The sequence below is a fragment of the Schistocerca americana genome, chromosome 2, assembly GCF_021461395.2.
Source record: "Schistocerca americana isolate TAMUIC-IGC-003095 chromosome 2, iqSchAmer2.1, whole genome shotgun sequence".
NCBI lineage: Eukaryota > Metazoa > Arthropoda > Insecta > Orthoptera > Acrididae > Schistocerca > Schistocerca americana.
The window spans coordinates 170,012,092-170,033,661 of NC_060120.1; the positions used below are offsets into that span (position 1 = coordinate 170,012,092).

General features: G+C 43.7%; 1 protein-coding gene across 1 annotated transcript in view; it reads right to left on the minus strand.

Moving 5' to 3' along the window:
• The window catches only part of LOC124595417 (diuretic hormone 45), a 113,673-nt gene extending 92,397 nt beyond the window's left edge, over positions 1 to 21,276 (minus strand). Inside the window, exon 1 of the mRNA XM_047134148.1 lies at positions 21,043 to 21,276. Coding sequence (XP_046990104.1) covers positions 21,043 to 21,276 — 234 coding nt within the window. The remainder of the gene's footprint in view (positions 1 to 21,042) is intronic.
• Positions 21,277 to 21,570: the final 294 nt, after the last annotated feature.

Sequence of the window (21,570 nt, forward strand, 5' to 3'; positions counted from 1 at the left end):
GGGCATAATGGACTCTTTTTTATATCTTAGTCGAATCCCATTGCGTCTGCCAGTCGTTTCTCGCTTTTTCATTGATTAAGCTCAGCAGTTTTTGGTAAGGAAGTCGCTCATGTAAGCTTTCACCTAAGTTCATGCTCGCTTCTCTTCACATTTTTTCTACAGCCATTTTCTTTACTTTCCCTGCACTTTCTACTGATTATATTCCCAGGTCAATGCGTTACTTTACTTATTCCTTTTCCAGACATTTTTGTATTTGCTTCTCTTGCAGCTTAGTTGAGGTATTTATTCCAGCAGACGCGATTTCTTCACGTTTATCTTCCTTTTGTCTTAAATACTATCTTGCGACAGAGGAAATGAGACTACTCATTTTACTAAGCAACCATCTGTCATGTCATAGTAGAGAGTGACTAATTTTCAGCTTTGAGCTGTATCCTTACGCTGTGAGATGTGGCATTTATTGTAAATCGGTTGCCTCTGTTCTTGGTCTTTGTCGCAATATTTCGTACACTACATCACCACGCAAAAAGAACGAGAGCTATGCTGCACATATACGTACCTACCAAATATAAGGGGCAGTCAAATTAAAACGAGACAGATGCAAAAAGTAATGAAATTGTATGTTCGGTTATAACAGATTTTAACAGCTGTTGCGGAAGACGGCCACGCAAACAAACATTAATTGTATGCTACTTCAAAAGTAATCGCTGTAACTGTTGACACATTTATCACACTTAGTGTCTGGGGTGGACCCACAAGCTGTTTCGACTATGCTGCAGGTATTTCGCTGGGAAGCGATCTCTCCCCACTCGATTTCCATTTGTTTGTAGCCCTGAAGAGAGACATTCGTGGCCTTCGATTTGCTTCGGAGGAGGTGCACGCCTGGACGCAATCATGGTTCCGCAGGAAATCACAAACATTTTACCAAGAAGTCATTGACCATCTTGTCTCACAGTGGAATAAATTTATTAACAGTTATAGCGATTACTTTTGGAACAGTGAAGTTTACTTACTTTTTTCCCCTCTTTCTCGTTTTTCATTTGACTATTCGATGTAAGCTGAGTCTGATCACATGTGCACTTGTTACTTCCACGGCTCCAAACGTTTCAATATCTTCTCCTTGAGATGGAACAGCAGAACACAATGTTTGTGCCTTTCGAGGAAAGCTTGAACACATCTGTAGTAAAGCGCCTGTCCATTGTCACTGAACTATCGGTTTTGATTAAACTTATCCCACAAAACGGAGCCAGTTAAGGTCGGGAAACAACGGCGTCCTAATACATTCCTTTTCTTAGCATTAAGAGCAGTCGCGATTTTTTTGTATCGGTATAGCGTAAGCCATTGTTGTTTTCAGGCAGTTAATAATTGGCAAAGACGCCAAATATCATTACGTTGGTACTGTGCGGATACATTAGACGGATCTCTTTCTGGAACCGACTACTGCAATAAAATTCTCGATATTGCATCTTGGTTTACGAATCATAATACTGCAAGGCACCTTAGATCGCGCAGCAGACGATAAAAAAAGCCATTATTTAGGCTCTGTAAACCAGTAAGTTACTGCATAATAAGTTTAACAACGTTTCGAATTGTCTACTATGAAGTTCAACGGCCTTCTGTTACTAGGAGATGTTCGATCGTACTCAGCGCAAAGCTAAAAAAAGGGCTACTACTTTTGCTACAGATCAACCGTCTCTAGTGAGAATGAGCTCTTATCTGAGATGAAAGATATATTGTGGTTGAAGGAGACTAAGTTACGCGTCCAGTCGGGCAGTTTCTTGACTGCAGAGTGAGATCTTGTAATTCTTGGCGTGACTGTCAAACAAGCGGCTGTTTTTCGTAGGCAGCGTCAATTGTAAGCTATATTTACTGTGCGTGTTAAAGTGCAATGCATGGGGAAGAATACGTCATTCACGTTCCTGTTGCATTCACGCGTTATTAAATACAGTCTCTTCATTTTACCTTTAAGATCCACAAGCGATATTTATCACAGTAACAATTTATCTGAAATAATGATTAACTTAATCATTGAAAAGGTGATCATGACAATAATGCCACCTTATTTGAATAATATCAACTTTTTCTTAGGAAAGTCGCCGAACCACTATAGTGTCGACTAGACCAACCGCTAACATAACTCTTACTACTCTCGGTATTCCTTTGACATCTTCCTTTTGGTCAAGCTGGTTAGGATCTCAAACTTGGGATCAGTGTTGTAAGGTGGGCTGCGGGAGTGTGTTGGAAGAAGACTCCTTAACAGATGCTGTACACTTCCCACCATTCTCCAAGCAGGTCAACGTCCTTTTTGGAACTGAATATCTCTCATTTTAAACATCTCTGTTTTTATCCACCCCAGACTGTTTGAACTCGACGTATCACGCATATTCTGTGGATTCTACAATGAACAATAACGTGAATTATGAATCGAGAGCTACACTTGTGTTATTACATTTGTAATGATCACGAGCGGTAAAAGGCTTCGCCCAGTCACTTCGTGAGAGGTGAAACACACATTGCTATCACTCACACACGTATATTGTGACTAATTCTATCTATGTTTCTATTGCTCGAACAGTTCACGGGCGTACTGCCGTTCCATAGTGTCCAACGGGCACAATATTTCGGCGATCAGACATGTCGCCATCACCAGGTGCGCTGACGAACTGAGCTCCTGAGGGTGGGCGGCCATCTTTAATCCCTTTTCCCTGTGAGGCGTTCTCTCCGCGGTCCGCGCCCGCGGCCACGCGTCGGCGGTGGCTGAGACGTTGGCGACGGCGTCTGTGGTGGCGTCGGTGTAACTGCCTCGTCCGCCCTGGTCGCCCATTCGTTTTCTTTGCTGAGCGTCTTTTTAATTAGACTCAATGCTGGTTCTCATGCCTTTCTGAGGTTATAGCAGCAATCTCGGTTGATCAGTCCGTCCCTGGCACGAATTTCGATAGCCTCTCTAATGACGCTGTCCCAGTATTTAGATGTCTGTGCCAAGACTCTGGTATGTTGGTAGTCAATTTCGTGATTTTCGGACAAACAGTGCTCTGCGACCGCCGACTTGTTGGGGTACCTAAGTCGCGTATGCCGTTGATATTCTCGGCAACGATCTTCGATGTCGCGCACTGTCTGTCCAATGTAAGCCTTCCCACACTGGCACGGAATCTGGTATGAATTTCTTCTTTTGTGGTAAATGAGGATGATGCTACTCCATGGGCTGCCTTTTTGTTTCCGGCGCAAAGTGGTGCACCCAGCTTTCGCCCCCCGTAACCATCCGTGACGGAAAGGGCTCTCCGTCGGTCTCAAAATGCTCCAACAATTCAGGTGAAATGGCTTTTCTTTGAATCTTGTGGTCAGCTGTGAACATTCGTAGAACCCATCGAGAGTCTCGATCATTGCAGACGCACTTACAATGCTGACCGACAACTGTAGAGCTAATTGGCGAGTTGTGTTACGCCGGTCGGCACGAATAATGGCCTCCACACGATTTAGCATGTCTGGAGCAGTGGCTGTGACAGGACGCCCGAGCGTGGCTGATCATGGAGCTCTGTTTCTGCTTTTCCTGAAGTTTTAACTTTCTTTAGCCACCGCACAACTATACTCCTATCAACTGCAGCATCGCCATACACTGCACACAAACGTTTGTAGATGTTCACCACGGTTTGATTTTCTGCACACAAGAATTCAATAACAGAACGCTGCTTGTGAGTCGTACGTAGACGCCATTTTGACGCCGTATTACAGTTCTGCCATTCGCCAGAATGGTTCGAAACTTCACTGGCGCACGGAAAAAACATCGAATGTGAAGCACCAACAAGGACGTTTGTCTATGTATATCAATGGCCTTTAAAGAAATCTGGGGCATTACTTGTTTAACGACCCTCGTATATTTAGTAAGTGTGAGAGCTCAGCCAACTTCAGTGGTGAACAATGCAATAGAGGCGTTCTCCGTCACTGGGTGGTTTACTGTTCAAGTTCCGAGAGCATGCTGCTAGAAGTGTCAACCAATATACTGATTCTTCCTACGTATATCTCAGGGATAGACAGTGAAAGTAAATTTAGAGAGATTCGAGCCCATACGGAGCCATATCAGCAATCCTTCTACCCGAGAACCATTCACCACTGAAGCACGAAAAGCAAGAAGTGATAGCTGTACACAGAGTACCCTCTACCACACACCATAAAGTGGCTTGCGGAGATTGATGTAGATGGAGATATTGTAGATGTGATGGCCGTGGTAATGCTCTGTTTTAATTATGATATTGCGGAGACATGACTTAGCCACAGCCTGGGGGTTGTTTCCAGAATGAGATTTTCGCTCTACAGCGGAGTGTGCGCTGATATGAAACTTCCCGGCAGATTAAAACTGTGTGCCCGACCGAGACTCGAGAACTGTGAGGAGACTGTGAAGACGTGGCGTGAGTCGTGCTTGGGTAGCCTCAGTTCGTAGTGCACTTGCCCGCAAAAGGCAAAGGTCCCGAGTTCGAGTCTCGGTCCGGCACACAGTTTTAAATCTGCCACGAAGTTTCATATCAGTGCACACTCCGCTGTAGAGTGAATATTTCACTATCAAATGTGGGAAGAAATCATGCACTGACGGATGAGTGAAAGCTATCTATAGGCGGAATATGTTGCTTGGATCCAGTGCGCATGCAAGCCATCGATTTATTTTTAGGCTCTCATAGACGTTGGAATATCGTTGTGGCCCTCTTCCTCGATGAAAAAAATTGCCAATGACAACTAAATCAGAAACGTCGTGCCGCATGTTTGCTTTTTAGCTTTCACAAACATTGAACTGATAAAAGTCGTGGGATAGCGATATACATATATAGAAATGGCGATAGTATTGCATACACAGGGTATAAAAGGACAATGCACTGACGGAGCAGTCATTTGTACTCAGGTGATTCATGAGAAGACGTTACCGACGTGATTCTGGTCGCACGACGGGAATAAATAGACCTTGAACGCGGAATGGTAGTTGGAGCTAGATGCATGGGACATTCCATTTCGGAAATCGTTAGGGAATGAATATTCCGAGATCCACAGCGTCAAGAGTGTGCCGAGAATGCCAAATTACATCTCACCACAGACAACGCAATGGCCGACGGCCTTCACTTAACGACCGACAGCAGCGGTTTTTGTGACGAGTTGTCGGTGCTAACAGACAAGCAATAATGCGTGAAATAACAGCAGAAATCAATGTGGGACCTACGACGACCGTATCCGTTAGGACAGTGCGGCGAAATTTGGCGCTAATGGGCTATGGCAGCAGACGACCAACGCCAATGCCTTTACTAACAACACAACATCGCCTGCAACGCCCCTTCTGGGCTCGTGACCATCTGTTTGGACCATAGACGACTGGAAAACCGTGGTCTGGTCAGATTAACCCTGATTTCATTTGGTAAGAGCAAATGGTAGAGTTCGAGTGTGACACAGACCCCACGAAGTCATGGACCCCAGTTCTCAACTAGGCACTGCGTAGGCTGATGATGGTCCCAAATAGTGTGGGCAGTGTTTACATAGTCTGGGCCCTCTGCTCCTACTGAACCGATCATTAACTGGAAATGGTTATGTTCGGCTACTTGGAGACAGTTTGAAGCATCTCGTGGACTATATGTCCCCAAACAACGATGGAATTTTTATGAATGACAATGCGCCGTGTTACCGGGCCTCATTTGTTGGCGACTGGTTTGAAGAACATTCTGGAAAATTCGAGTGAATGACGCTTGACACGAATCCCACCAATCATTTACAGGAGATAATGGAGAAGTCATTTCGTGCACAAAATCCTACGCTGGCAACAATTATGGACGGCTATAGAGGCAGCATGGCTCAGTATTTCTTCAGGATACTTCCGACGACTTGTTAAGTCCACGCCACGCCGAAGTCCTGCAGTACGCCGGGCGAAAGGATTTCCGACACGATATTAAGTGATATCCCATGTCTTTTGTCACCTCAGTGTACTGTCTCAGTAAAAACGATCTCGGATCTGTTTATCGGGTCGTTTCACTACCGACTTTTCTACATCTACATCCATATTCCGCAAGCCACATGACGGTGTGTGACGGAGGGTACTTTGAGTACCTCTATCGGTTTTCCCTTCTATTCCAGTCTCGTATTGTTCTGTGTGGGCTCTAATCTCTCTGATTTTATCCTCATGGTCTCTTCTCGAGATATACGTAGGAGGGAGCAATACAGTGCTAGAGACCACGGTGATGGTATGTTCTCGAAACTTCAACAAAAGCCTGTACTGAGCTACTGAACGTCTCTCCTGCAGAGTCTTCCACTGGAGTTTATCTATCATCTCCGTAACGCTTTCGCGGTTACTAAATGATCCTGTAACGAAGCGCGCTGCTCTCCGTTGCATCTTCTCTATCTCTATCTCTTCTATCAACCCTTTCTGGTACGGATCCCACACTGGTGAGCAATATTCAAGCAGTGGGCGAACAAGTGTACTGTAACCTACTTCCTTTGTTTTCGGATTGCATTTCCTTAGGATTCTTCCAATGAATCTCAGTCTGGCGTCTGCTTTACCGACGATCAACTTCAAATGATCATTCCATTTTAAATCACTCCTAATGCGTTCTCCCAGATAATTTATGGAATTAACTGTTTCTAGTTGCTGACCTGCTACATTGTAGCTAAATGATAAAGGATCTTTCTTTCTATGTATTCGCAGCACATTACACTTGTCTACATTGAGAGTCAATTGCCATTCCCTGCACCATGCGTCAGTTCGTTGCAGATCCTCCTTTTCCAGACAAATTCGCTTGATAACTCATTATTGCCTCCAGAAACCCATATTCTACTGGGGACTGGCGATTAATTTCGCACATAAAACCTGGAGTTTAAGCTGGTTATTTCACTGCAGGCTGTGTACCGGTTATAATTGCTATCTTGGTCTCTGCAATAAACCTGCTTTCAACAGAATCCGTAGGAAAACAATTCGACTGTATTTTTTCCAAAAATTAAACTATCACGTCCTTGTGTCTTGTATCGCGGAGGTGTTTGCTCCACCTGCAGATTGACATTCCTAGAACAACACGTCTTCCTGACTGGAATGTTAATGGCCATTGAACTTTAAAAAGCTTTGTTTACGTCAATATTCAACCACACAACAGCTACAATCAGCCGGTGACATCACTGTGTTCACTAATAAGAGCAATTTTTTACTTTTGCGATGGAATGTCATTATGTGTCAGAGTTGCATCTTTAGATGAATCTGCCCGCCTAATGTAATTACACTAGATAGCGCTTTTGTAAGTTGTTCTGCGGAGCAGATGTTGATGATGAAAAAAGTAGGTTTTTAATGTACTTGGAGACAGCTAAACGATGACGTTTTTAGTATTTACGTTAAACTCGTGTCTGTCTATTTCACGACGCAGTTTACAAATCGCTGACTACGATGCTGGCGGACTCACACCGAATCCAGCGCTTGGCCAGTGAACAGGGCATGCGCAAAAGGCTGCTCGTTGGCACGAAATATTCCGACACGTTGTGAACAAGCTGAGCCGCAAATGCCACGAATACCCGCGGCTTCCGCGCTGGCGATAATTGTTTTCGCTGCACTGAGCTGTAGAGATATGCAACCCCGGCTTGAATTCGTTTTCCCTGGTTAATTCCGCTGTCGGCGATTTATGATATTGCTTGTTGGAAAAACGAATGGTGCGGTATTTAAATATTGCTTTTATTTCTGTAGCCGAGGTATTTATAATGGTTCGCGAAATATGAACGAGCGGTAACGGAGTAAATGGAAAGTGTAGATTCAGTTTTTAGCTACTCTGTGGGTATAACGTATCTAGGTTTTACGTAATTATTTTTCATAGGAACTGAAGACTATGCTGTTCTGTACTATAAACGTCAGAGTCACTCCTCAAAAATACTTCGTTGCTGGCTCAGTATGAAAACTATAGTAAGTACCAGCAACCGGGGAATTAAAACACTGGACAAACATAGTACTAGTTTTTGGACGATCAATCTCTTCGAACAGTTTGTTAAAATAAATACCTGGAGTCATCCTTACGATTGTACCCACTCGAAAGTCTGCAGTTATAAGTAATTTTAGATAACTACTGTAATAATAAAATGTTTGAATACGTAATGTGTCTTTTGTCATCAACGGTACAAAGCTGCATGTTTCAAGAACTATGTAATATTTCCCAGGATTTCTCACAATATGGGATTACCATACATCTGCCTGTGAATACCACATTGGAGCAGTTTACTGCGCATATAACGTTTCTTTTTAATGTGATTTATAAGAAGGATATCCCATAACTCAAATATGATGTACAGGGTGTTTCAAAAATGACCGGTATATTTGAAACGGCAATAAAAACTAAACGAGCAGCGATAGAAATACACCGTTTGTTGCAATATGCTTGGGACAACAGTACATTTTCAGGCGGACAAACTTTCGAAATTACAGTAGTTACAATTTTCAACAACAGATGGCGCTGCAAGTGATGTGAAAGATATAGAAGACAACGCAGTCTGTGGGTGCGCCATTCTGTACGTCGTCTTTCTGCTGTAAGCGTGTGCTGTTCACAACGTGCAAGTGTGCTGTAGACAACATGGTTTATTCCTTAGAACAGAGGATTTTTCTGGTGTTGGAATTCCACCGCCTAGAACACAGTGTTGTTGCAACAAGACGAAGTTTTCAACGGAGGTTTAATGTAACCAAAGGACCGAAAAGCGATACAATAAAGGATCTGTTTGAAAAATTTCAACGGACTGGGAACGTGACGGATGAACGTGCTGGAAAGGTAGGGCGACCGCGTACGGCAACCACAGAGGGCAACCCGCAGCTAGTGCAGCAGGTGATCCAACAGCGGCCTCGGGTTTCCGTTCGCCGTGTTGCAGCTGCGGTCCAAATGACGCCAACGTCCACGTATCGTCTCATGCGCCAGAGTTTACACCTCTATCCATACAAAATTCAAACGCGGCAACCCCTCAGCGCCGCTACCATTGCTGCACGAGAGACATTCGCTAACGATATAGTGCACAGGATTGATGACGGCGACATGCATGTGGGCAGCATTTGGTTTACTGACGAAGCTTATTTTTACCTGGACGGCTTCGTCAATAAACAGAACTGGCGCACATGGGGAACCGAAAAGCCCCATGTTGCAGTCCCATCGTCCCTGCATCCTCAAAAAGTACTGGTCTGGGCCGCCATTTCTTCCAAAGGAATCATTGGCCCATTTTTCAGATCCGAAACGATTACTGCATCACGCTATCTGGACATTCTTCGTGAATTTGTGGCGGTACAAACTGCCTTAGACGACACTGCGAACACCTCGTGGTTTATGCAAGACGGTGCCCGGCCACATCGCACGGCCGACGTCTTTAATTTCCTGAATGAATATTTCGATGATCGTGTGATTGCTTTGGGCTATCCGAAACATACAGGAGGCGGCGTGGATTGGCCTCCCTATTCGCCAGACATGAACCCCTGTGACTTCTTTCTGTGGGGACACTTGAAAGACCAGGTGTACCGCCAGAATCCAGAAACAATTGAACAGCTGAAGCAGTACATCTCATCTGCATGTGAAGCCATTCCGCCAGACACGTTGTCAAAGGTTTCGGGTAATTTCATTCAGAGACTACGCCATATTAGTGCTACGCATGGTGGATATGTGGAAAATATCGTACTATAGAGTTTCCCAGACCGCAGCGCCATCTGTTGTTGAAAATTGTAACTACTGTAATTTCGAAAGTTTGTCTGCCTGAAAATGTACTGTTGTCCCAAGCATATTGCAACAAACGGTGTATTTCTATCGCTGCTCGTTTAGTTTTTATTGCCGTTTCAAATATACCGGTCATTTTTGAAACACCCTGTAAATAAACTACTATGTGGAGTTCATAAATTTTTGTGGAATCAAAGGAAACAGAAATTTAATTACGATTGTTAATTTTCAGCAGTATGATACACAGACGACTGAAAAATTTGCTTTGAATTGCTTTTTCGGCGGGATCCACGACGTAACATTTTCTGTCTTCTCTGTTTTGTGCAGTGCTTCCTTCCGCGTTATTTTCGTCCTCATTCAGCAGGAACTGATTTAATAGGCAGACGAACAGATTTGCCAGCTATATTCACGAGAATCGATAATAATTATTAAGGTCTTAATCCACTTTCCTGATGCTGCTGAAGTGAGTCTTGCTTGGACGGAGAGTAAACCATAAAATTTCGCTAGAATCACTGCTTGTGTTCCGATTTGATACCATTTCGTCAAACTTTGTATGGGACAATGAATCAAGTCTCGTTTTATATCGTGAGAAAAACCTCGCAACGTGTAAATCTGTACATCGTTAGGAATCTAAATGCTAGTTACAGCCAGCCGGTGTGGCCGAGCGGTTCTGGGCGCTTCGGTCTCGAACCGCGCGACCGCTACGGTCGCAGGTTCGAATCCTGCCTCGGGCGTGGATGTGTGTGATGTCTTTAGGTTAGTTAGGTTTAAGTAGTTCTAAGTTCTAGGGGACTGATGACCTCAGATGTTAAGTCCCATAGTGCTAAGAGCCATTTGAACCATTTTTGCTGGTTACAGGCAACACTGAGTGTTAAACCACAGCCGTGTTCCCGGGTTCGATTCCCGGCGGGGTCAGGGATTTTCTCTGCCTCGTGATGGCTGGGTGTTGTGTGATGTCCTTAGGTTAGTTAGGTTTAAGTAGTTCTAAGTTCTAGGGGACTCATGACCATAGATGTTAAGTCCCATAGTGCTCAGAGCCATTTGAACCATTTTTAAACCACAGGAATGCAAATCAGTTTCTCTCTACTTACTTTTGCTCGAATTGCCTATTTGTGCACCAAGCGGAATAATGAAGACGCAATTTTATGTTGTAACGTTGCTCTGAGCACTATGGGACTTAACTTCTGTGGTCATCAGTCCCCTAGAACGTAGAACTACTGAAGCCTAACTAACCTAAGGACATCACACACATCCATGCCCGAGGCAGGTTTCGAACCTGCGACCGTAACGGTCGCGCGGTTCCAGACTGTAGCGCCTAGAACCGATCGGTCACTCCAGTCGGCGAAGTTATCAAAAACTGAGTGAGGGGGAGTGGGGGGGGGGGGGGGGAGGAGAGCATCGTCAGTGAACTTACTGAAGGTTTCCTTTAAGTGATTTAGTGAACCCATGGCAGGCCTAAATTAAGATTGTCGGGCGATGATAGGTCGCTACTCCAATATACCAGTGCTCTGTATTACTTAAATACAGCCAACTTGTTCGGTGGGATTTAGAACCTATGAACAATGTGATAATAATCAATGATATGTCTAACCTCTGTGTTCAATGCTGAGGGAGAATGTTTTAATTGTGAACGATTGTCGAAGTTGGAGAACGATCCCTTATACAATGCAGAGGAGGCTTGAGGCATCTACTTCTACATCTACAAGCCATCTTACGGTGTGTGGCGGAGGATACTTCGTGTACCAGCGTCAGTTCCACCTTTCCTCGTTGCAGTCGCAAATGGTTCGCGGGAAGAACGATTGTCGGTAAGCCTCCGAGTGGGCTCGGATCTCTCTAACTTCACCTACGTAGTCTTTTCGCGAGATACATAGGAGGAAGCAATATATCGGTTGACACTCCTTCTAAGAAAGTACGCTCTCGGAACTGTAACTGCAGGCCATAACTTGACGCAGAATGCCTCTCTCGCAGCGTCTGCCAAAAGAGTTATATGAACATCTCCGTAACGCTATCGCGGTTACCACGTGACTATGTAACGAAACGCCCTGCTCTTCGTTGGATCTCTCTGTGTCCTCTATCAGTCCTGTCTTGTAACGATCATGTACTGACGAGAAGTTTTACAGTATTGGTCGAACGAGAGCTTAGCAGGCTACATCCGTTGTTGATGCGCTACATTTCCTGTGCATTCTTCCAATGAATCTCTGGCATCTATCTGATTCGCGAATAATCTTACGTGGGCTTTCCATTTCAAATCGGTCTGTACACATACTTTTACATGTTTCAGCTGCTTTCTGTGATTGTTCTGTAATTTCGTAATCGTACAATAAAGGATCCTTCTGCCACGTCTTCACAATGCGTTGCAGATGATTATGTCGAGGGCCAATTGCCACTCCCTGCGCACAGAGTCGATCCACTGTAGGTCTTCCTGCATTGCATTACAATTTCCTAGCCTCGCGACTTCTCCGTATACAAAAGCATCCTCCGGGAACAGCCTCATGGAACTTCCTGTGCTATCCACCAGGTCATTTACAAATACTGTCAAAAGCAATCTCCTGTAACACTCCCCCGGAGCACGCCCGAAATTATTTACGTCTGAAATACTCTTTCCGTTCTTTTCTGTTTGAAACTTTCAGTCCAGTCACACAGTTGATCTGATATTCCGTACGCTCGTATTTTGTTCATTAGGTGGAAGTATGGAACTGTATCGAACGTCTTCCGGAAGGCAAGGAACACAGAATCTACCTGGGCGCCTGCATCTACCGCTTTCAGTATCTCGTGAACGAACAGAGAGAACTAGGTTTCACACGATCGTTATTTTCAGGACCCATATTGGTCCCTACAGAGGGGATTTTCGAACTCTAGGAAATGTTATAATAAGCGAGCATATACAGGTAACTCGTTCCAAAATTCAACAACAAACCGAAGTTACAGATATAGGCCTATAGTTTTGTGCGTCTGTTCGACGACCTTTCTTGATAACAGGAATGAGCTGTGCTTTTTTTCCAATAATTAGGAACGATTTGCTCCTCTAGAGACCTACAGTACACTGCTGCTGGAAGAGGGACAAGTTCCTTCGCGTACTCTGCGTAGATGATGATGTTTGGTTGTTTGGGGCGCTCAACTGCGCGGTTATCAGCGTCCGTACAAATTCCCCACCTTTGCTCAGTACAGACTCGCCACTTTCATGAATGATGATGAAATAATGAGGACAACACCTCATCTCGAGGCAGGTGAAAATCCCTGACACCGCCGGGAATCGAACCCGGGACCTCGTGCTCGGGAAGCGAGAACGCGAACGCGAGACCACGAGCTGCGGACACTCTGCGTAGAATGTAATTGGTATTGTGTCAAGTGCAATGGCCTTTCGTCCATTGACCGATCTCAGCTGCTTTTGCATTCCTAGGTCACTTATTTCGATACCTGTCATTTTTTCGTTCGTGCGACGATTTAAAGGAGAAAGCACAGTGTGATTTTCCTCTGTGAAACAGATTCGGCAAAACATATTTAGCTCTCGGCTTATTCTGTGTTATTCTCTGCCTCAGTCACAGAGTGTCTAGATAAAAGGCTTCGATCCGTTTACTGATTTAACATAAGACCATAACTTCCTAGGATTTTCTGTCAAATTGATACACAGAGCTCTGCTTTCGTGTTCGTTCAACGCTTCAAGCATAGCCCTCCTTACGCTAATTTTGGCTTCCTTAAGTTTTTGTTTGTCTGTGAGGTTTTGGCTACGTTTAAATTTAAAGCTTTCCTAGCAGCTTCCTAACACGTTTGCTATAACACGGTGGGTCTTTTCCATTCCACATAATTCTGCTCGGTACAAACTTGCCTAAACCGTGTTGTACAGTGCTCTAGAACTTTGTCCATTGATGCTCAACAATGTCAGTGCTGGACATGAAATGTTCATGAATTGCCTAATAATCTGAAATCTGTTTCTTGTTGCTCTTGCTAAACAGAAAGATATTCTTGTCTTTTCTTTTTGTTTTTCTATAGGCAGCCGTATTCAGTGATGCTGTAACGGCCTTATGGTCAATGATTCCCTGTTACAAGCTGTGTTCAGGTCTTTTTGTCACCAGTAGGTCTAAGACGTTATCGAAACTTTGAGAAATGCTACTAGATTCATTAACAACTCTGTCAGAAAATCCCACGTTCACGAAAGTAAAAGCTACCTGGCTCCCGGACTCTGCACCTTTCAGGGTGTAGCAAACGGTATTGAGTGAAAGGCGAATCTGTGGCGACATAGTACTGGGACTTCTCGACCAATGGAGAAATCTCTGATAGAAAATCAAGTGCTCCAGTGAAGTGGTGTTTTTGTAGGAGTGGCAACAATGTGCAACATCACAAACGAATGTACGGATCTTACGGAACAAACTGTCAGAGCTAACTAAAATCAGAGAAGAAACGAAATGGCTCACACTCGTAATTATTATGAGAAAAAGAAAGAGGAAACAAAAATGAGCTATGGTAACATATTTACGATTTATAACGGAAATGAATAAACTGGAAGAGTAAGCAATGCAATGGTCGTATTTGTTAAAAATAAACTGGTAACATGAGTAAGAAACGACAAAAATTTTTAATAAACTAAATGTAGATAATCAGCTGTAATTACTCGAGTCTGTACTCCAGAATAGCGTGACCTTGTTACAGATAACGAAGAAATAGTCGTTTCCTATAAAAGCTGCAGAAAGTAATAAACTCTTAAATAAAAACGACTAGGTGATACTAATATGTTATTTTAACGTAAGCGTCAGCGATTTATCTATTCTAAGACCTGTAGAAATCCTTCGACAAAACATGACTAGCTACGCTGACCACAATGTAGTCGTATCGGCAAATACTGTGGAAAAGAACTAACTCGACATGTGAATGAAAGCAAGAAAAGTGCAATTTTCAAAACGTGCTTCCTGGAGGAACTGCGTACTACGTAAACCCTCTAATTTTGACGTAAGGGATAACGTAGAAGCGGTACGGGAAAACCTGTAAATTTTTTTAAATGAGGCTATTTATTAAGTTACTGGAACAAAGGTATGTGCTACAGATAGAAATCCCTAAAGATTTTTTTTTGTTATGGTTTTAGGGCGCAAAACTGCTACGGCCATTAACGCCAATCTCTAAAGATGTGACGTATACAGATTAGACTAGTACTCGTAATATCAACTAAACATGAAGTTTATAAGAAACTGCTAACAAACAACTCTCTGCATAATCAAGCCACGTAAGGGCAAGAAGTCACGCCAATGTTATTATACTACTGTCACAACAAGTGTTACTGGATACAATTTGTAATATTCGAAAAAGTCGATCTAGAGAGTACATCGGAGTCGATGGTAGCAGCATATCGACGATCTCTATGGTCTTAAGGCAGAGCTTCTTTTCTTCTAAAGCGAAGATCGTGGGTTTGGAAGGACGGCAACATTGGTTGGCCAGAAGCGGATAACTTTTTTTTTTTACTTCATTCATTTTTTACTTGCGACAATGGATCATACCACCGCAGTAATAACAGAGATGGAGAAGCAGAGGTCAGTGTAACATTTGTATGTATTTGTGAGGTGGATGGATGCCTCGTATAGTTGGATCATAGAAGTTGGGCTAATCCCCATATTTTAGTCTACTACGAGCTTTCGTTTAGTTGATTAAAATGTGGGGATTCCCGGTTAGTTTTTAGTCAAAAATTGACACCTCGTACATTTTTTTGAGAGTAGATACACTATGGCATTAACAAGTTAGAAATTATCGTGAACATGGAGATTTCCGTTAAACCAAATATTTGTGTGATAAAGCCTACATCTAGCGCAGGGCTACACCTGCGGAGCGAAGCTGGCAATAAAAAGTCTCCAGATTCCTAGAGAGGTCCTTTCAGGACTAGCTACAATGGCGGAGTTAGATTGGCCACAAAAAGTAGTGTCACATTGATCAGTCGTCAGTTTTTTTCAGAACCGAATGATCTAGACAGGACCCGAGAAGAGCAGTTACTCTCACTTTTTAGGCGGTCTTCGAGAGCACGAGACACGCGTTCGCGATGTCTGTAGTCAGCACTCGGACCACTCGGACCTGCAGCTTAGGCATCATGTCTGCAGAATTTCGGCTGCGGGTTGAAGTCTCAGAAACTTAAGCAAAGCTACTGGGTTTCAAAGAGTAAACATTTTAATTATTTGATTTCTCACTAGATGTTATAATTCGTGTAGCTAAATTATCTATGATAACTTGAAAATACGATTGTCACCAAGCAATGAGGTCATCCATGCTGCCACTCAGAAACTACAAATGTTATAATGTGGCTGTACAGTTATTTATCATTATTTGACGGCCTCTCTCTAGCTCGCTTTTGTCATATAGTGTGGCAGCAACCTCCCTGCTGAGAAGTTACTTATGACATTGAACGAGAAAGGAGAAGGGCTTGCATTTGTTAATTTTTTTATATGCTACTTGGGTTTAAACTACCAATTTTCAGATTGCCCTTCTAACAGCTATCGAAACCGCGTCTCCTACTTACAGAAAATGTTTATGCGAATTGTAAATTAGATCATGCTAGTTATCATTCTGACCATGGGTGCAAGAGATCTCATACCAAAAATACTTGTATGGACACCAACAAATTTATTGAGGAATTTAGTAGCGATCATATTGGGTGGAGAAACTAGCACATCAGAACCATGTGCAACAGTGGAATGATTCATCTAGCGGTGTGAACAAGAGTGAATTGATTTAAGGTACAGCATAATTTAATAACTTCAACATACTGAAGATCAATTTAACAGAGAGAACACTTCTTCGGAGCACCTTGCCAAATGCCTTTCGTAAGCTTAGATGCTGCATCATGCGTCATTGATGGATTACAATGACGAGTCAGGCTAACCTAATCGTGGATACATTCATTCGGTAATCCTCGAACGTAACATATAGCGCGCACGGCCCCTTGTAACGAAACAGCGTTACATTTACATTTAAGCAATGTGTTGCCAGTTTCTGATATAATTTATTAATGATTATTTAAAGAGGAATCTGGTAAGAGAGATGTTGTAATGATTATAAAAGTGTATTGTGATTAGTAATACAACATTTTACTCGTATTTCATTGTTTTATACTTAAAGATTTAAAACAATCATATTTGTAAAATCTGTTCTCTTACTGAGGATTCTACTCTACAGTGTGCTTACACTGCGCAGCCGGCCGCTGTAGAGTGAAAGGATTTATATTCAGCACGCGAAATGGATAAGCCATTTGGCCTGAGGACTGCTAAGTGTTTTACTTTCTCTTTCCATTGCTTCAACCTTTTATCAACGAGAGAAAATACGCATAGGCTGACCCAGAGGGCAGTGTTGGCAGGTGGGTCATGTCGTTTCCGTTTCTGGAACGCCTTTTCTATGGAACGAGGCATGCAGCAGACGGACTGAACTGGAGAAGGTAGTCAGCTAGCAGTGGTCGAGGGAGGTTACATGATGGTGCGCTCTTCAGATTTTAATACTCTGTGTTAACAGTGAGGTAATTTATGGAGATAGGCAATAATAACTTGTTTCATGTAAAGTATAGCTTTAGATGCAAGACATTTCCAGGATAAACAAAATGTGGTGTTGCAAGAATTACACCTTCTTACTTCAAGAATGGTTCCAAAACGTAGACAATATTGTGTGTTTGGTCTATGTAAATAATACGAGACATGAAGAATCTACGGAAGCGTTTCTGCGCCATATTCTTTGCTGCACTGCTTTTAATAAGGTAAGCTACCGACAGTTTAATTAGCAATAGAATTTGTCATTATTCTTCTAAAGAAAAGGGACACTAGTGTTAAACTGTGAAGAGAAGTGCTTTTGCCTAAATATATTGTCAGTCTGAGAAGTGCTTTTGCTTTAATATATTGTCAGTTACTTCTAAAAAGTATTACCATCTTATTACCGGCCGTTGTGGCCGAGCGGTTCAAGGCGCTTCAGTCTGGAACCGCGCGACCTCTAAGGTAGCAGGTTCGAATCCTGCCTCGTGCATGGATGTGTGTGATGTCCTTAGGTTACTTAGGTTTAAGTAGTTCTAAGTTCTAGGGGACTTATGACCTCCGATGTTAAGTCCCATGGTGCTCAGAGCCATTTGAACCATTTGAACCAACTTATTTCAAGTACCTGTAATTTACTTTGCTTGAAGTTTATCTTAAAATTATTGTTTGTTAAGTGGAAACGTAACTACATTTAACGTGACGATGGCGTGGTTCATTAACGTAAGAAAGTGGAACACCATTTGCCGAAACTCTCAAGACTAAAATAAACTCAGTCTGATGACAATAACTAAATTAATTTTTCTTTGCGAATAGTGTAAAGTATTGTTTGACGAGGAATTAATTTAAGATCTTTTTAGTTTCATTCTGATACTTAAATCAAAAATTATATTTGTTAAAAAATAAAATCATTAACTATTCCAAGTTTAATCAACAGACTTACTTTCAAAACTAATCGTCTTATGACTGAGGATCGGTACTAGAAGACAGAATTATTGATTTTCGGGAGGAAAGTTCTCAAGATGCTCAGGGGTAAGTACTGATATTGTGCTTTAGTGGTAAACATTAATTATCAAAACGATAATTAAAAGTAAGATATGTAGTAAAGTTTGTACTTTTATTTTGGATACAATGATCTCCTAGTTTACTACGAAAATCTGCGGAAGAAGCATTAAAGACTGAAGTGTAGCTGTAATCTGCCAACGCACCTCTTGCAAACAGCGTGACACAAATTGAAGATTTCAATATTTCTGTTGATCTGAGTCTTAATACGACATATATGAGTAGTTTTGGAAGCTCCTGACCTGTCCTTTATTCTAATAGTATCTTTTATCATGTTAATTTTGATTACGCCTGCCAGTAGGAAATGAAAGCTGATGCCTACTTCACGGCCGGCCGCGGTGGTCTAGCGGTTCTGGCGCTGCAGTCCGGAACCGCGGGACTGCTACGGTCGCAGGTTCGAATCCTGCCTCGGGCATGGGTGTGTGTGACGTCCTTAGGTTAGTTAGGTTTAAGTAGTTCTAAGTTCTAGGGGACTTATGACCTAAGATGTTGAGTCCCATAGTGCTCAGAGCCATTTTTTGAGCCTACTTCACGTTCAGAAAAAGGAAACAACTGCGAAGAATTATATAGTACTGTTCCCGTGTTCTGAGTGTTTATCAAGTAGGCAGTATTACAGGCATCTAACGAATTCAGAAGCGTACTGCTAGAATGCTTACAGGCCGATGTAGCCCGTACTAAAGTGTAACAGAAGTACTCGGGAGGTTGGAAATAGAATTCCTCCGAAGAAAAATCCTTTTGGATAAATTTAGAAAATCTTTATTGTAGGAAGTCCGTGCGACCGTTATGCTGCGGCTCTCGTTCATGTCGCATAGGGATCATGATAACAAGGCTTGGACAGAGACATACAGATAATCATCTCTACTTCGCGAATGGAAGACGAAAAAAAAATCGGTAATATTCGTACGAGGTACCCTCCGCCACGTACTGTACAGTGGTTTGTGGAGCGCGTAAGTTGATGTAGATACAGAGAATTACCCATTTAGCAAGACCTGATACGACAGGGAAAAAAATACTGATGTTCAAGGACCATAGCGAGTCCTACTTTTTGACGGTACTTTTTGGAGTGCACCTAAGGATGATTGGACAGTTGTGACTTGTTATATTCTGGCATGCAAAACGTAAGTATGAAAGAAACTTCCGCAAGATGTGTCATTTCCAAGAAACCTACCTCGGTAAAACTTAAACTGTACTTAGGAAGAACTGCTACAGCGTAGTACAGAAGGTAAGTAAAAGAAATACGGAATGAGACGAGCAGAAATATTTTTACGCGAAGACAGTAATTACACTGAACTCACTTCGATTTATGATGGCACCGGGCATTACAAACGGCTGGACATAGTCTTCAATAAACTGTGACGTAACCGCGGACATCAGCGAAAGTTCTGCAACGTGCTGGCACGCTGGCCATAACGTTCGTAAGGAGTTCTCGTGATAGGGTGTTCCATTCTCCCACCAGCGCGGTTAACATCTGCTGAATGATCATTGTGCACGTGGACGTGCATAGATACGTCTCCCCACAATCTCGATAGGATTTAAGCTGGGGAAACAGCCAGGCCATTTCATTCACCGAATATCCTCTCGTTACAACAGCTGCTCTACCTGCACTGTTCGATACGGTTGAGCATTGTCATCCATAAAAAATGGAATCAGGGCCGAATGCACGCCTGAAAAGACGCACATGCGGAAGGAGAACAGCGTCACAACAATGATGACCGTTGATTGTACAGCGTTCAAAGACTTGCTTCTCAGTGCGCCTATGCAACAGTATGCCACCCCACATATTACACTTGGACCGCAAAAGGATCATGTTCGACAATGTACCCGGGTGCACTACGTGTTTCCACTTTTTGCCATATGACGGGCACGTTCAGAATCACTACTCGGACTGAATCTGCTCTCATCCGAAAAGAGCTCGCGACCCCACACCTCACTGCTACAGTCCCTACGCTCTCGACACCATCACCGATGTACGGTTGTCATCGGAACACAAGGTACAGGGACATCCCCCCCCCCTTTCCCTCCCTCCCCACAGTAGCTGTGTCATTGAAGAGCGTGAAATTATGTGGCTTAGAAGTCCTGTTAAACGTGTTTGCAACTGCAGCAGTTATTTGACGTGGGTCCGCTGTGGACTATTGCACTGTATAGCTGTTATCTGCTGCTGTATTTGACTTTTTCGGGCAGCTGTGCCTGTGTCTCAGAAGCCTTCCCATACGTGTGAAACAATGCTGTGAGCTTGCCGAACTCCTGGCTACACTCGTAACACCTCTTCCGCTTTCCAGAAGATTCTTTTCCGTGTGTAGCCTCCCAAATGTTGTCTCTGGGCCATTTTGGAACGAAGACCACCACCACCACCGTGCATCGTAACAGCTCGCTGGTTGACACACGGTGTGTTTTCCCGTTCCGTAAACTGCCTCGTGCTGCGGGCCCAGCCCCATTTGTCGCTACAGTCACGCTGCCCTCGCACCATGTGAAGTCCAACTTACTGTGCACAACGGGAGACATCTGGCAACATGCTCCCGTACCTTCATCCATTGCCAACGAGTAACGTTTGTTATTTTATCTAGCTCATCCGTAAGTTATTCGGAGCAATGTATTTTGGAACCAGAATGCTTGGGTGGTTTTATCAGTAAGTGACAGGCACGTGATGATCACTTGTTGTTCGGGATGCGGGAAGGCGTCTTCACCATCCTCGTTGCGGAGGATTGGACACTGAAGAATCGTCAAGGTATTACCCCGGGAAAGCCTGGCATACATTATGAATTACAGGGTGTAGACATAACACGTAGGGAGTGTTGGACAGAGTATCTGCGGTCACGCACCTGGTACTGAGCGTCTGCGGCGGCCGCTGCTGCTGCGGCGAACTCGTCGATGGCCTGTCGCCGCTGCTGGTGGGGCCAGGAGGCGGCGGCGGAGGCGGCGGGGGCGGCGCCGGCGGCGGGGGCGGCTTGCAGCAGCAGGCGCTGGCCGTCCGGGGGTGCCTCGTAGTAGGCAGAGCAGCCGCCCCCGCAGGACACGGCCAGCAGCGCTGCCACCAGCACTCTCACCGGCGACATTCTTCTGCAACCACACACCGAAAGATATCAGTGATGGAAATTTTCCTATTTCGGTACTTAATTTTCACCTAAAAGAGACAAGAACAACTTGAAACACTCCCACAGCGGTCGCGCTAATTTGCACGTTTTCCGGTCTGTCTCCGTTCTGTACAGGGTATAAGAAAAAGGTACGGCCAGACTTTCAGTAAACATTCCTCACATATTCAGGGTGTTTCACAATTCATGCTACACGCTTCTAGAGGCTGTAGAGGGGACTTAGTAGATCAAGTTTTACGCAGCAACCCGTGTCCGGTA